We start from the raw sequence: 14,835 nt of genomic DNA, 5'->3' as shown, positions 1-14,835 counted from the left end.
TACCCGGTTTAGCTAACAATGAGAAATCTCTCCCTACTCCTTAGAAATCTCTCCCTACTCCTTCTCATACTCTTCATTCCGTGAATTAAATGAACATGACTTATCCTAACATAAATGTTGGTGTAACTACTTTCTTTTTCGATAACATGTGTCTTAACCAGTTGAGTTATGTTTAAATTGACTATAACAACCGATATATGTTCGAGTTTAATGTATATAATATGCTTGGATTTGAATTAAAGTATCAGTTTGGAATTCCTTTAGGGATTTTGTTTGTTTTTGCTTTAGTTGTTGGAAACATTAGGTGGATTGTGTTGATGAATGTAAACTTGGGTTGGTAGAGTTGTTTTTGCTTCAATGAAGCCTTTGAGTGAATGCACATGGATTTACTTCTATCTTTGCTTCAATTTCTTTGTTTATCATCAAATTCTCTTCCCTTTTTCCTTTTTTCCTTTTTGTTTCGTCTTCTAAATGCATCATAATAAAAGGATATCATAAAGAGTCATACATTTTATAGTCATGAGTAAAGCTATAACAAAATATAGCGGAAAAACTATTATTAGTGATGAAGAAGAATCCTATAATATATTATACCATTAAAAAATATTTAAGGTATGATAAACATATTATAAATTTAATAAAATAAAATACTATAACGTTATAAAAAGTTTCGAACTTTTAAACTTTTTAATAATATCTTACCTTAAAAAGAATTATTATAAAAAATTTCGTTAGCCATCGTATTTATTATTATTATTATTATTATTATTATTATTTTTTGTTACTTTGAAATTGAATGATGATTCCTAAAAAGAAGTGTGAGAAAGGGATACAAAATTGATAATAATAATGATGGATCCATAAGGTGTGTGTTTAAGATTGTGGTTTTTACGGAACATGGTTTTACCGACCAGAAAGAGATGTTGGATAACAGAATACTAAGTTGCTTGGCTTTCAAGATTTCAGTAATCAACCTAACACTCAAAAATCAAAAACCCCTTTTACAGTACACACTCACATATCTGTCGAGTATGGTTAGGACGGAAAATCAAAAGTAAAGACATGAAAATTTACGCTCAAAGCAGATAATATCATATTATTGTGGAACTTTGTGATTCCTAATATGGTATCACAATCATGCTTTTAACTTATTATATCAATAAAATTCTCAAATGTTAAACAAAGAAGTTGTGAGATTCGAGGGTGTAGTCAAAAGTGACGCAGGTATCAAATAAATGGTATACTTATACTCTATTTAAGGGTTCTAGAGAAGGAGTCAAGCATCGACTAAAGGGAAGTTGTTCGAGAACTCCATAAGTATTAAGAGAGACTCTATGGTATATGTTGTTCCAGAGGGTGATTATTGAAAACTTTTGGTATGAAGTCTTCCGAATAAACTAAAAACAATGAGCTTAGACTTAAAGTAGGCCGGTAAATGATTCCTACCTAACAAGATCAAGTAACATAGAAGGCAACCTGAATTAAACGAACCAAATTTCTTTTTGTTTTGGTTTGATTCTTCAGAAACGTGGAATGGCAACGGTTGAATAGGAAGGGAAGTTAGGGGGAGAGATTAGAGGTGAAGCAAAGCTTTTTTTTTTGTTTTTTTTGTTGGCAATACTTTTGTAGAAATAAAAATCCCACTTTCTTAAATTTTGTTCCACTTTTCTGACAGACACCACATGCTCTCCCCTCAAGTAGAGGGAGAGAGAGGGAGAGAGAGAGAGAGAGGGGTACCTCTGCTGCTGGCTGACCCACAGGCCTCCATCCATTATCTTCTCCGCCACATCAAAACTGTGTGGAAACCCAAAAAATGAAAATAAAAATCCATTTCAGATCTGACCCACATCATCATCCATCCATACATAACTTAGATTAGCTTTAGCTTAATCCGAATTGGAATTCTCTCTGAAAATTCCCCATCGTCCTCACACTCTGTTCTTTTTTGTTCTATCTTTTACGTAATGGAGTAGACAAAAAAAGCTGTCACCAGAGCATCATTCTCTCTTTAACTGGCTTCTCGGCATTGGGTTTTGGTTTTTCTTCCATTTAAACCCACAACCAAACACACATACACACAGACAGAGAGAACAGAGCTAAAGGATAAACCACTCGTCTTTTCGTGTTCTGTGAACAAACCTAAAACAATCCATATCTTACTACCCTTCTCATTCCCTCAAGTTTTGGACTTGTAGTTCTTCGAATAAGGTGGGGGCTACTACTTCTACTACTGCTACTACTACTTAGAGCCTTGTTTGGTGACCTCTGTTTCTTCAACCCTTTTGCTTCCTTCCTCTGTTAAAAAGCAGCCATTGTTTCTACCATTTTAACTCTTAAGCATTGTAGTGCTGAGAGAGAGATAACAGAAGGTGGAGTCCAGACAGAGGAGGGTGAAGGAAGAGATGTCTGCAAGGCTTACCTATTCCTTACCAGATGACAATCAGAGTCTTCATAAGCAAATTGGCTGCATGAATGGCATTTTTCAGATATTTGACCGGCGTTATATCCTCGGCGGCCGGGATATGGCCGGCCGCAACCGCAAGAAACTCCTTCCACCGCCAGGTGCGTACTTCTGCTTCTACTGTAATTCTGTTTCGACCATGTCTCTTCTAATGAACACTGTCTTTTAGATCGTTTTTTGAAGTTTTTGCTGGTGGATTTCTTTGGCAGGTCATAACGAAGGCCACCAAATGGAGCCAAAAAGTGCCTCTGAGAGAACTCCGGTGAGCATTGAGCACGGAAGCAATTCAGTTGAGTTTTGGAAGTAGGCTTGTTTGTTTATAAAGTACATGTTTTTGTTCAATTGCAGGGGAAAAACCAGAAGAAGACTACGAAGGAGAAACAAAGAGCCTCCACAGAGTCATCCAGAACCTCGTTTTCTTCTACAACTTCATGTTCTTCAAGTTTTTCATCTCTTGATGCTAACAACAGAGCAGCTCACCTCGAAACAACGTTGCCCAGCCATGTCGATTTTCCTGGAAACAAAATTCGGGAGTTTCTGAAGAACCAACATAATGCTGCTGCCGCTGCTAAGCAATTGGGTTGCCAATCTTTGGAGTTCCGGGATATTGTCAAAGAGAATATGAACAAAGAAGCTTGTAGAATTTCAGTCAGGACTGTGGCTGGAGAAGCAGTGAATCCTAAATTAAAACATGTGGACTCTCCAAGACCGGTGAGATCGGTCGAGTACCATGATTCAAAGAATTCAGGATCGAACGATTCATTTCGTGTTCTTGCGAGGTTGCGAGAAGCAAATCGATGTGCCAATGAAGAGAACGACAATCCCACACATTCAGCACATAAGTTCAATAGGAGGCTCTCTTATGATGGAAGGGAGTCTTATGATACATTGAAATCAACCATAAAGATAAGAGAATTACCAAGGTTATCACTGGACAGTAAAGAAAGCTGGGCTAAGCGCTCTGTTTCTGGAACGAGATCAAATGATCTAGTTAAGGATTTGCAGAAAGGCAACAGGGATTTCGAAGAACCGGCGAGTTCGAGACAATCGTCAACAGTCATAGCAAGGTTAATGGGATTGGAGGCTCTCCCAGATTCAACTTCAACCATCAACAGTCCATCAAGATTGATCGATGTTTACCAAACGTATGAACAAAATTCTTTGTCAAGATCATCAAGGATGAATGATGATGAGAACAAACAACAAAGTCGGGTTTCTGGGTCCCCAAGAATTTCTCATGGTGATTCATATTCACCCAGCTTGAGAAACAATCATTTGGGTTTGAAGCCCAATGCAAGTGCAAAGCTTAAGGTGGAAACTACACAGAAGAGCAAGCTCAATAGAAAAGGAGATTTTAAAGAGCCAGCTACTGAAAGCCATGAACTTGCTACAGATGTGCCAAACTCCTCTGTTTATGGAGAAATTGAGAAAAGGTTGTCAACGCTTGAATTCACCAAATCTGGAAAAGATCTCAGAGCTCTAAAACATATACTCAAAGAGATGCAAAGATCTCGAGCGACGTTGGACAACAAGGAACAAGCATCGGACTGTGCATCACAAATTAGCACGGATGGAACAGTTGATCAGAATCGCAGTTCCGGGGCAGCAAGCCCAAGAAATTCACAACTCAACAGCACGGCTTCTTCTGCCAGAGACAAGGTTTCTGGCTCTTCAAAGCCATATAAATCCTCAATCATCATCATGAAACCTGCTAAACACTTGGGAAAAACCAGCAATTCTTCACCCTTGATACCACCATTCAATGATGCATCGGGTGATCACTCCACAAGCAGTGGGAACGACCAGATGAAAATGATGTCTACCAAAGATATTGGTTCACAACAAACTCATCTGCGGTCCCTTCCCAGTCATTCACAACCTTTCACAGACAAAAATACCAACACAAGAATTTCGAAATCAACAAAGTCGACCAAGGATCAACATTGTCTTCGGACAGAAACCTCAACAGCCTCGGGAAACAGTCCAAGAGTTACAAGCTCAAGACTGCATCAAAAGTTTGGGATAGAGAAGCAATCTTACCCCACCAACCCATCATCAGATTCATGCAGGATCGAAAGGGTTAACGGCAGAAAAGTGGGATCATATTCCACAGAAATAAAAACCAAGCAAAAATCTCCCACTTTGAATCAGAAAAGCACCAAAAGATCAAGCAAAAGCAGCATATGCCCAGGGGATATGAATCAACAAGGAAGTGTTTACCCTCTGAAGCCCGAGAGCAATAGAGTTACATCAAACACCGATACAAAAATTGCAAACAACGAGCAATTTGACAACACCAGAAGAAACTATGTCCTGCAGGATGATGATGGATGCGAACAAATGGTTAGTGTTTTCAATTTCATTTGCTTGCAGTGGAAATTTCAGCTTACTGGTCTGATTGAGTGCTTATCTGATTAACATATTTCATTTTACTTTCTCAGAACGCAGAAATGAGGTTGAGCAACAGCGTTACAAAGGTCAAAGCAACATTAACTAGCTCTGAGCAACAAAGTCCCGTCTCTGTTCTTGACTCTTCATTTTACCAAGAGGAGTCACCATCTCCTGTTAAGAAGATATCTTATGCTTTTGAAGGTATGGACCTCATACTTCAGTATTGTTTTACCCACACACTCTAGGATGCTTTTTTTCTGTAAAGGGACATAATGACCAATAATAATTATGTTTCATTCTATAACATGACAAGAATTGAATTTTCTTGCGATAGATGACGAGACCATAAATTCTGAAGCAGAGTCTAGCCGAGAGGTTCCAGTTCAATCACAGAAAAGCACAGAAACCCTGAGCTCTGAGATTAAGAACTTGAAATCAGAGATTGACAACTTGAGGAAGCACATTCGACAAGTAAATTTCAGTTACGAGGAGGAGGAGCTCTTGAATGATTGCCAGAATCATCCCTGTCAAGAAATGAATTCTCAGCACAAATATATTTGGCAAATATTATCAGAATCAGGTCTCCTCAAAGATCTTGACCATGGCCTGTCCGCAATTCATCTCCATTCACCAGGACACTTGATCAACCCTAACTTATTTCTTGCATTGGAGCAATCCGAGGCAGCCAAGTGGCCTTTTAATGGTGATACATACAGTAAACAGAACTCCAGATCAGAAGCCCGCAATAAAGTTCAGAGGAAACTTGTGTTTGACACTGTTAACGAACTTCTTTTGGACAAACTAGTGGTTGAACGTTCTTCCGAGCATTGGCCCACAAGAAGTAACATTTCAGGAACAGAATCAAGAGGCCAACAGATATTGAAAGAAGTATGCACAGAGATTGATCAGCTACAAGATAGCAACCAAAATAGCAGTTTCACTGATTGTGATGATGCTACAAGAAACGTGATTTGGAAAGATTTGACGCATCCGTCGCACTACTGGGGAGATTACAAAAATAATGTACCTGGCATAGTGTTGGATGTTGAGCGGCAGATCTTCAAAGATTTAATAACTGAGATTGTAATGGACGATGAAAGCTTCTACGACTATCATTGCAGGGGATCTCCTTCAAACTAGGGAATTCGCTTCAACTTAGCTAAATAAATGTGCAGTCTATCCCTCACTTCCCCCTTCAAAGTCTGCATCTTTAGTTAGTTCTACAGGTTTAGGTTCATTTGAAATTAATCTTTCGGAAATTTTCTTCTTCTCTTGTACAGTCCCAGCAACCCTTGTGTGTGAATTTAGATCGTTGCTGGCATTAGAACTGTATTAAAAACAACTATTTACTGTATATGAAGGTAAAGGTATAAGTAGCACCCTCGTTTTCAAGTTCCGTCCAGACAAACTGCAAGGATCATTAGGCCATCATGAAACATCCAAGAAATATGACAGGTGTTGATGTGCACCACTGCAGAAACTTTCATTAGGCCATCTTGGAACATCCAGGTCCTGGAAGCTAGAAAGAAAAATGATAATATGTCTTATAATTTTATACCATAACATCGCACAGAAAGCATACTTTCTGATCGTATAAGATGACAAACCCATGCCAAGAAATATGACAGGTGTTGATGTGCACCACCGGCAGAAAGTTTCTTTTTATAAAAGACTGATCCTCCAAGACATTTCCAACCATAAGATTTTAGATTTCTTCTCTTCAACAGAATAATTGGCAACGATAGGAGACTTATATTCAATAATCATTCCATACGTATATCATGAGTGGACTTCAATTCATACCACTTTTAACTGATCAAATAAGTGACAAAGAATTACACTTTTCCCCGTAACAAAAATCTCAGTTTCTGTAATTCTGTTCCTTCAAGTTCGTAATTTGGCAGATATAGCAGCTTATTTCACCGGATTCTATAAGATAGTGGAACGTTCAACTCCCCTCTTGAATATGATCGAATATCGATCAGAGAAACTGAGAGACATGGTAAGAGTTCAATTATGGCCATACAAGGTCAGCTAAGAGAACATTTTCTACAAGCTCTTGAACGCATGCAAAGTCTAATGACAAGTGCTACATTACAAACACTTGCAGGAAATAGCAAGAAAACAATTACCTGATGAAGATGTACACACAAATAATCAAAATCACAGTAGAAACAAGAAATCAGAAAGACGAGTTGGTATGGCATCTTACTATATCATATAACAGTAACTGTACAAACCAGTAAGCCAAAATATTATCATGAAAGAGATACTTGACTACAATTATGTCTTCTTTAGCATGGTGGTCACAGGTCATCAACACGTTCCAGTCACAGATGAATTAAATTGAAGAGAGAGACTACTTGTCCAACATTTAGTTGGACCTTGAGTGGAAGAGTTAAGTTTTAAGCAATAAAAGAATTTGTAAAATTTAAGCTCCATAATCGTCCAACACCTAACCAAAACCAAAATTTCAGAAGTCTGTTTATTCCATGAGCAAAAACCAAAGTGAGAAAGAAAACGCCACATGACAGAGCTAATATTACAAAGGGAGACAAACAAGAAATATCCAGACCCAATTCTTCTATTAGAAGGAACTCCGTGGAGGGATAGCTAATATGCGAAGAAGAACAAATATGAACAAGAGATCCCTGTAACCAAAAAAATACCCTTGAAGTCGCAATTACTAGTAGAAGTGTTTTCTCTCTCTCTCTCTCTCTCTCCGTGGAGGGGAGAAGATGATTCTTATACAAGACACATGTTAAACTATACTTTATCACATGCTCCCTCCTTTTCTTTTGCTATCCCCCCACTCAAAATGCGTTTCCAATTGAAAAATTCATTAGAGAAGAAGATTAATTCATAATAAACATGAGCATACCTGAATAATTTGCTAAATTAGAATCTCTCTTTCCACAAATTTGAATCTTTGCTAATATCCAACACAATACAGTGTCAGTGATTTTCACAACCTGGAAAAACTGCAGCCAGTCCCCTAAATTTCGTGTACAAATTTTAATCAGGCAACCTAATTACAACTGATATAGCTCATTGGAGTTCTCAATTGAGTTCTTCAGAATCTTCTCGGCCTTTCTTTTCTTGTCATCCTTCTTATCGTCCCCTACAAACCAGGATGAAGAGTTCTTAACACCATTGTTTAGCGCCTTCAATTCTATCATGCTACTTACAGGCTTCTTTCCAGTCCCAATCTTAAACTGTACAGTGGATCGCCTGTTCAGAGAGAACTTTTCCTCAGAATCGTGCAAACTGTTCTTCATTGATTCAATAGCTGGAGCAAAAGTCTCCAGCACTGAGACATGGGTATCCACAAGACAGTTCTCCCTGGCAGGGACAGGATATTGTGTACTTGAATTGTTCAAGATCCTATCTGGAAGAACGACAGAAGAAACTTCCTTCTCACCAAATTGCAGGGGGGGAGCAAGAAATGGGTTACTTTCTTGTGTTTGTTTGGTCATAGCTGCATTTCTAGGGCCTTCTCTCCGGGATCCTTCCAATCCATTGCAAAACAACCACTGCTGCAGATTCCATAACGATTTTTCTGCGCTCTTACATTGTTTTTCTGGTTCAGTTTTAATTTTTTGAGGCTCCACTACTTTTTCCTCCACAGTGGGGGACGCAATGTATGTTTCGGGATCAGGAAGTGCAGGCAACCAAGAAGGTATATGCTTTCCAGGAGTTTCTTCCCCAATTTGCAAAAAGGTAGGCCTCAGCTTTCGCTCTTTGACAACTGGAAATTTGGGAACTGCGTATGCAAATGGTATTTCTTCCGCTTGAGCAACATAACGAGCAATCTCTTTAACTGTGCTGGAACTTGCGAGACAATGTTCAATATCCAAAGCACCTGCAAATCCTTGGATTGACCCCAAATCTTCCAGTGCTTGAATTATATCGAACACATTACACTCCGTTCTGCCAGCAAAATTAGCACAGAAGTTTGCAGTCTTTCCTATATTCTGAACATACCGAACCGCAATGTCAGCCAGTGTTTCAAGGGCAGACTGCTGAAAGGTTTGAAACCCCTCACTCTCACATATTTGAGCTACAGCAATCTTGGCAAGCGCCTGTGGGAAGTCTTCACCGCCCAAATTCTTTCTCGTCTTTGGTCGTTCATGCACTTTTCCACTCTCCCCACCTCCATCGTTCATATTCAAACATTCATATCATATTATCTGCCGCAAGGATAACAACCAAAAACACCACTCTGCACAATTACCCAAAACTCCACGTCATTCACCGATAAATTAATTTCCCTCCTTGAAATTCGCTCATAAGGAGAAAGATAAAAAAAAATCAAACTAAGAACAAGAAATCCCCCACATACTTCACTAGCTCTCGTAAATCAGACTTAAACGACAATCTAAAAATAGAAAATCATACGCAGACGGAGAGAAAATACAAATTTGAGTAAATCAAAGCATTACAGAAGTACAAACAAAAGCAATCCGAAGCTCAAAAGTTTCGCATCTGAGAAAACCCTAATCCATCTGACATGGAACTAAGAACAAAATTCGTTCAGAAAAACCCACAACTCAAACAAACTAAAAGGATCTTCATCTCATGTACCATTAATTGCAAGGGCTCCCGGATAGATTTGAGATTGAATTAACAATGACTTGCCAAGTCTTAAATCTGGAAAAAGAATGCGATCAAGTACCCAATTGAACACGAACGAAGCCCTAGATCGCAGAAATGGAGGCTAGAATTACAGAATTGGCTGATTAAATTATGTACAGTAGGATTGCGGAACTCAGTGGGTAGAAATCTAAAACCCAAGCAAAACCCTGAGATCCAGAGAACGTCGAGAGAGATAGGAGGGAAGAAAGTTGGAACTTTAAGAGAACCGGGTAAGCAGTTAAATAGGCAACAAATGGGGCTGGAGATTATAAATTGTTTTTTTTTTTATGTACCCACTCATCACTTGACACCTGTCCCTATTTTTTTTTTAAAAAAAAACATTGAAAATTTCACAAATTAATTAAATTTAATCATTGAATTATTGCCATTTATTAATAATATTTAGACAAATTAGATGTTGAAATTCATTCTACTTTTTCAACGAGTTTCTATCTTCCATAACTAAAATTAATTTCTTTTTTATATGTTGAAATTCTTTATTGTTTGTGTTTTTTCTTATTTTAATAATGATGATATAATTTTATAAATGGCTTCAGTTGAGAAATGTAATATATACTTAATAAAAAATAATTTATGAGATTTGATCACCAAAAATATAAATTAAATTGTTTTAAATTAAAGTTTCTTCACTAATTTTGAGACATAATTATTGATTAAATTGTATCGATCTTGTTAAGCAAATGTTCAATGACTATATCTATAACAGTTCGAGACCATTGCTAATAGATATTATCCGTTTTGATCTACTACATATCGTCGTCAGTCTCACGATTTTAAAACGCGTCTACTAGAAAGAAATTTTCATACCCTTTGAGGACCTGTTTCGTTCTCCTATCCAATCGATGTGGAATCTCATAACCCACCCTCTGAGGACCTAGTGTTCTCGCTGACACACCGCTCGATGTCTAGCTCTGATACCATTATAAGAAATGAGTCTATTAGGGAGAGGTTTTCACACCTTTATAAGAAATGTTTCGTTCTCTTCCCCAACCTATGTGGGATTTCAAAATCCACCCCCCTTGGGGACTCACACTCCTCAATGTCTGGCTATGATGCCATTTGTAACTGTCCGAGACCGTCGCTAGTAGATATTGTCTGCTTTAGTCCATTATGTATCACCGTTAATCTCACAATTTTAAAATGCGTCTATGAGGGAGAGGTTTCCACGCTCTTATAAGGAACGTTTCGTCTCTTATAAGGAACGTTTCGTTCCCCTCCTCAGTCAATGTGAGATCTCACAATCCATCCCCCTTGGGGACCCACGCCGCTTGATGTCTGGCTTTAATACCATTTGTAACAACCCGAGACCACCGCTAGTAGATATTGTCCGCTTTGGCCCATTACGTATCATCGTTAAAGTCTCACAATTTTAAAACGCATCTATTAGAATGAGGTTTTTACACCCTTATAAGGAATGTTTCGTTCCCCTCTCCAACCGGTGTGGAATCTCACTTTCACAGGATGAGCGTTTTGATCGTTTTGATGAACAAGTTACTGTAGTCGTGTTGATCAAAGCTAGAAAAACACCATCGCAAAGATTTCACTATTCGAATGCAGCTTCAGATGAAGAACTTGAAAACAAAACAAACAAAAAGTTTATTACAGTGATAACTGATTCCCCTTTGTAGGATCAGTCCATGTTCTTCCCATTTGAGAGAACTAATTAGCTATAGTGTAAAGTTAGCATCTCCTGCTGAAGCTTCTCTGAGCTGAATAGGACGAGATGTGAGTAGAACAAGTAGTAGATTTGTCGTCGTCGTCATCATCACCGACATCGACACCAAGAGAGGCAGGAAAACCAACCCGAACCGAAATTCATAGTCCGAGACGATGAGGTAGTTTCATTAGATACAGATTGATGGTCCAGCGATTGCAGCTTCGTCGATTTCGTTCCTGGCTGGTGTTGTTTTTGTTGTGTACATGAGTCTGTTGAGACGGATCTGTTTGATTTTGGCGTTGCACCTTCACCTCCCAATCTGATCAAACAAAAAGCACAGAATTCATAGCCACAATGTCTCAGTTTCAGCTTCAGATTTCAAGTATTATGTCTATGATGTAGGATTACTTACAGAGGGAACTGAAATGAACGAGAGCTGTTCATGCTGTCGTTTGATTCGCTCGGGCGGCTTCGATGATCATCCACAGATATTATGACTTCTTTTCTACGATTTGTTACACTCTGAGTCGAGATGGCTGGAATTTGAGCTCCAGTTGATGCTGCCTGTTCAGGGAAGACATTCACCACGATTTCAGTTTTACTCTCCACTCTTGCTGGATCAATAAAAGGAGGCGAGGAGGATAGATTCTGGGGTGAATTAGTGTTATTCGTCAATTCTCCAGACTTGGTATAAAAATTGAACTGCTCCCTTGAGAAGCTGTTGTTTCCCACATGAATGCTGAACAATGATTCATTTGAAGCTGTGCTCCATTCCATAGGACTTGATGGTTTACTAGAGAAGATCGACAACGGTATTCGGTTTGGATCATGGTTCTCGAGCACCCCGGATAATCGAATCTGAGGAGAACCTCTTGATGAACTCTGGATTCTAGTAGACTCAGCATCTAGTTTTGGCTGAAGAGGAGAATCAATTTGGAAAATGCTGCTAACAGCAGAGTCTCGTGACAAATCCGAGGTACGGGAAGAATTGGAATGGCTACGTTCATGGATAAAACCATCTGGTTCATTATGGATCATCTCTAACTGCACCTTAGATAGCTCAAAGCTCTTTGAACAATCCATATCCTCCACAATGTATTAACCAAAATCCTGCCAAGTATTCCTTACTACAATGCTGCACAAACAGAGATATGAATGGAAGATTCGGTAGAAACATAACTAAATCAATCATAAGATCATCATTCTTCAGCTAATTCATTTTTTACCCTAAACCTAGAAATTCAGACATGAGATTTAACTTTCGACATTTTAATCCATTGAAACTTTTCAATTTCTTCAACTGAATCCATACAAATCAATTATATATTCATACTCATGACCTAGAACAGATGCAAATATATACAAATATAGAACAAACATCCACATTATTGCAAATCAAGCAATTAACCTGTCTAAACTACGAGTCCAAACACGAAAAACACAGAGGAAAATGAATGATCGTCGTGATCAACGAAACTCACAGATAATCTTCGAGACGGATCCAATTGTCGGCTACAATGAAGCACCCAGTCGCTTTAATCTAAAACGCCCCATTTTCTGAAACAAGACGAACAGACGAAACCTAGAAATGGCAAGGAGTTAACGAGACGAGGAGTTGAAGAACAGGGAAGGAGAGAGGAAAAACCAGTAGGGTTTTGGTAAAAGAAGGAGAGAGGGAAAAGAGATGGAGAAGAGAAGATTTCGGAATGGTGTCTGCTGCGATCGGTTTATGTATTAACTAATCCTTGCAGAAATGGCAGTTACTTCAACGCGCGAATGCAACGCCAGTGCAAAATTGAGCTGCCCTCGTCCCATCCAAAACTATTAGAGATGTTCATTTAACCTGATTATTTTTTAACCGAATCGGATGAAACAGTTTTTTTGGTTGGCTATACCATCCCGGATGGAATTATATTACTTGTCTCTATCTCTACCTTATCACATCCTACTTCGTATTATATATAACTTTTATATTTATAAATATAAATTTTATCTTCAAACTAAATATTTAAATTTTAAAACTTTTTAAATACTATTAATATAAATTATGTTTACCAGATGTTTACAATTAAATATACTTTTTCATATTTATAGTTGATAAATAATTTGTATTTGATCATTAATATATCTATTAGCGATAATTTTCAATTATTAATGATTTTATTGACGACTATTTATGTGTTTATTAATTATATATATTTATTAGTGAATTATTTGATAATTTAAAAAATAGTTTATACTAACTAGTTATTAATAATTTATTATTTTCACTAGTACATCATAACAATGATCAATCGATTGATATATTCTATATATTTTTTAAATTTTATTAATATGCTATATAATAAAATTAAGTTGGAGATGGGAACGAATCATTTTTTATAAAAGTGTGGAAATATCTTTTTAGTAGACACGTTTTAAAACTGTGAGGCTGATGACGATGTGTAACGGACCAAAGCGGATAATATTTGCTAGGAGTGAACTTACGCTGTTACAGATGGTATCAGAGTTAGACACCGGGCGGTGTACTAGTAAGGACGTTGCGCCTTTAAAGGAGATGAATTGTGAGATCTCAAATTGATTGGAGAGGGGAACCAAACAGGTGTGAAAATCTCTTCTTGAAAGACATGTTTTAAAATCGTGAGACTAACAATGATATGTAATGGGTCAAAATGGATAATATATGCTAAATGATAGACACTCGTCACTAATAGATCTCAATCATTGAGTGGTTTATTGCTCGTAAATCTTTAAGTTGAAACGAGCAGTGAACTACAAGAAATAAATTAGTAATTTAATAAGATATTAATATAAAACAATAAAAAAATTATTAAAAAAGTATAAATTAATTTAAGATGATTCAAGTAGTCTAATAAAGTTAAATTTTGTAGACCGAATTATTGAAAATTGATCACAGAAAACAGTAGGGCCAAATTTGTAATTTTGTGAAAAAAAAGAAACAAACGAAAGGGCAAAAAGGACATTCACGCCATACCCGTCCTTTAAAAGACACGTGGAGATTCTTGGCGGTAATAAAAAACTGACAACTCGCTTTTTAACCATGCTATTTGACTTTTCTACCCCCCCATTCCCACGTTCGAAACCGAAAGTGACCATAACTCCCATTCCCTTTTTTTAACTATCCTTTTCTTTTTAGTTCTTTTTAAATTGATTTGTCTCCTCCTTAAAAATAAATAAATAAATAATTAATTAATTTCATAACATAAATTTAATATATATTTTTGAAAATAATATCTGAATTTAAGTTCGATTTTCTGTAATATTTTTATTAAAATTTAAGCTCTTTAGTATATTTAAAAATATTATTAAAATTGAGAAATTTCAGATAAAAAAATGAAATTTAAATTTATTTCTCTATATATATTTTTAATTTTATAGGACATATTATGATTTTTTTGCCTTTTATTCTCTCTTTTCTCCCTACTTTTTTCTCTACTTTTCTTTATAATATTCTTTTCTGTTTTAAAAAGTTGCATTGCCACAACAGAAACCAAATTAGGCTTGAAATAATAAAAAAAAAATTGTTGTTTTTATCAATATTCATTTAATTTGTATTTAAAATAAATTTATTTTGGCAATATTGTGGTAATTTGATTATTATAAAAATAATTTGAATAAAACTCATGCAAATAATAATAATAAAAAAAAT

General features: G+C 36.9%; 3 protein-coding genes across 4 annotated transcripts; 1 reads left to right on the top strand and 2 right to left on the bottom strand.

Moving 5' to 3' along the window:
• Positions 1-1,998: 1,998 nt before the first annotated feature.
• LOC111798962 (protein LONGIFOLIA 2) lies at positions 1,999-6,244 on the top strand. Its single transcript, XM_023682325.2, has 5 exons — positions 1,999-2,562; positions 2,671-2,723; positions 2,810-4,804; positions 4,903-5,053; positions 5,187-6,244. Exons 1-5 carry the CDS (start codon positions 2,403-2,405, stop codon positions 5,990-5,992), a joined length of 3,165 nt encoding a protein of 1,054 aa, XP_023538093.2. The 5' UTR covers positions 1,999-2,402; the 3' UTR covers positions 5,993-6,244.
• A 1,497-nt stretch (positions 6,245-7,741) lies between these two features.
• On the bottom strand, positions 7,742-9,717 carry LOC111798992 (transcription initiation factor TFIID subunit 8). The gene is made up of 2 exons (XM_023682368.2): positions 9,437-9,717; positions 7,742-9,074 (listed from the first exon to the last, which is right to left on the bottom strand). Exon 2 carries the CDS (start codon positions 9,016-9,018, stop codon positions 7,885-7,887), a length of 1,134 nt encoding a protein of 377 aa, XP_023538136.1. The 5' UTR covers positions 9,019-9,074; positions 9,437-9,717; the 3' UTR covers positions 7,742-7,884.
• Positions 9,718-11,024: 1,307 nt separating this feature from the next.
• Positions 11,025-12,984, bottom strand: LOC111809101 (uncharacterized). Of its 2 annotated transcripts, XM_023695451.2 has the most exons (3): positions 12,647-12,983; positions 11,578-12,300; positions 11,025-11,484 (listed from the first exon to the last, which is right to left on the bottom strand). In XM_023695451.2, the coding sequence occupies exons 2-3, from the start codon at positions 12,246-12,248 to the stop codon at positions 11,274-11,276; spliced, it is 882 nt and encodes a 293-aa protein (XP_023551219.1). In that variant the 5' UTR covers positions 12,249-12,300; positions 12,647-12,983; the 3' UTR covers positions 11,025-11,273. The 2 variants fall into 2 exon arrangements, with proteins under 2 accessions (XP_023551219.1, XP_023551228.1); XM_023695460.2 differs by having other exon boundaries at positions 11,578-12,984.
• Positions 12,985-14,835: the final 1,851 nt, after the last annotated feature.

The sequence above is a fragment of the Cucurbita pepo genome, chromosome 1, assembly GCF_057944985.1.
Source record: "Cucurbita pepo subsp. pepo isolate OVF chromosome 1, ASM5794498v1, whole genome shotgun sequence".
NCBI lineage: Eukaryota > Viridiplantae > Streptophyta > Magnoliopsida > Cucurbitales > Cucurbitaceae > Cucurbita > Cucurbita pepo.
Note: the sequence above shows the minus strand (reverse complement) of the source record. Positions and strands in the feature narration are given on the sequence as shown.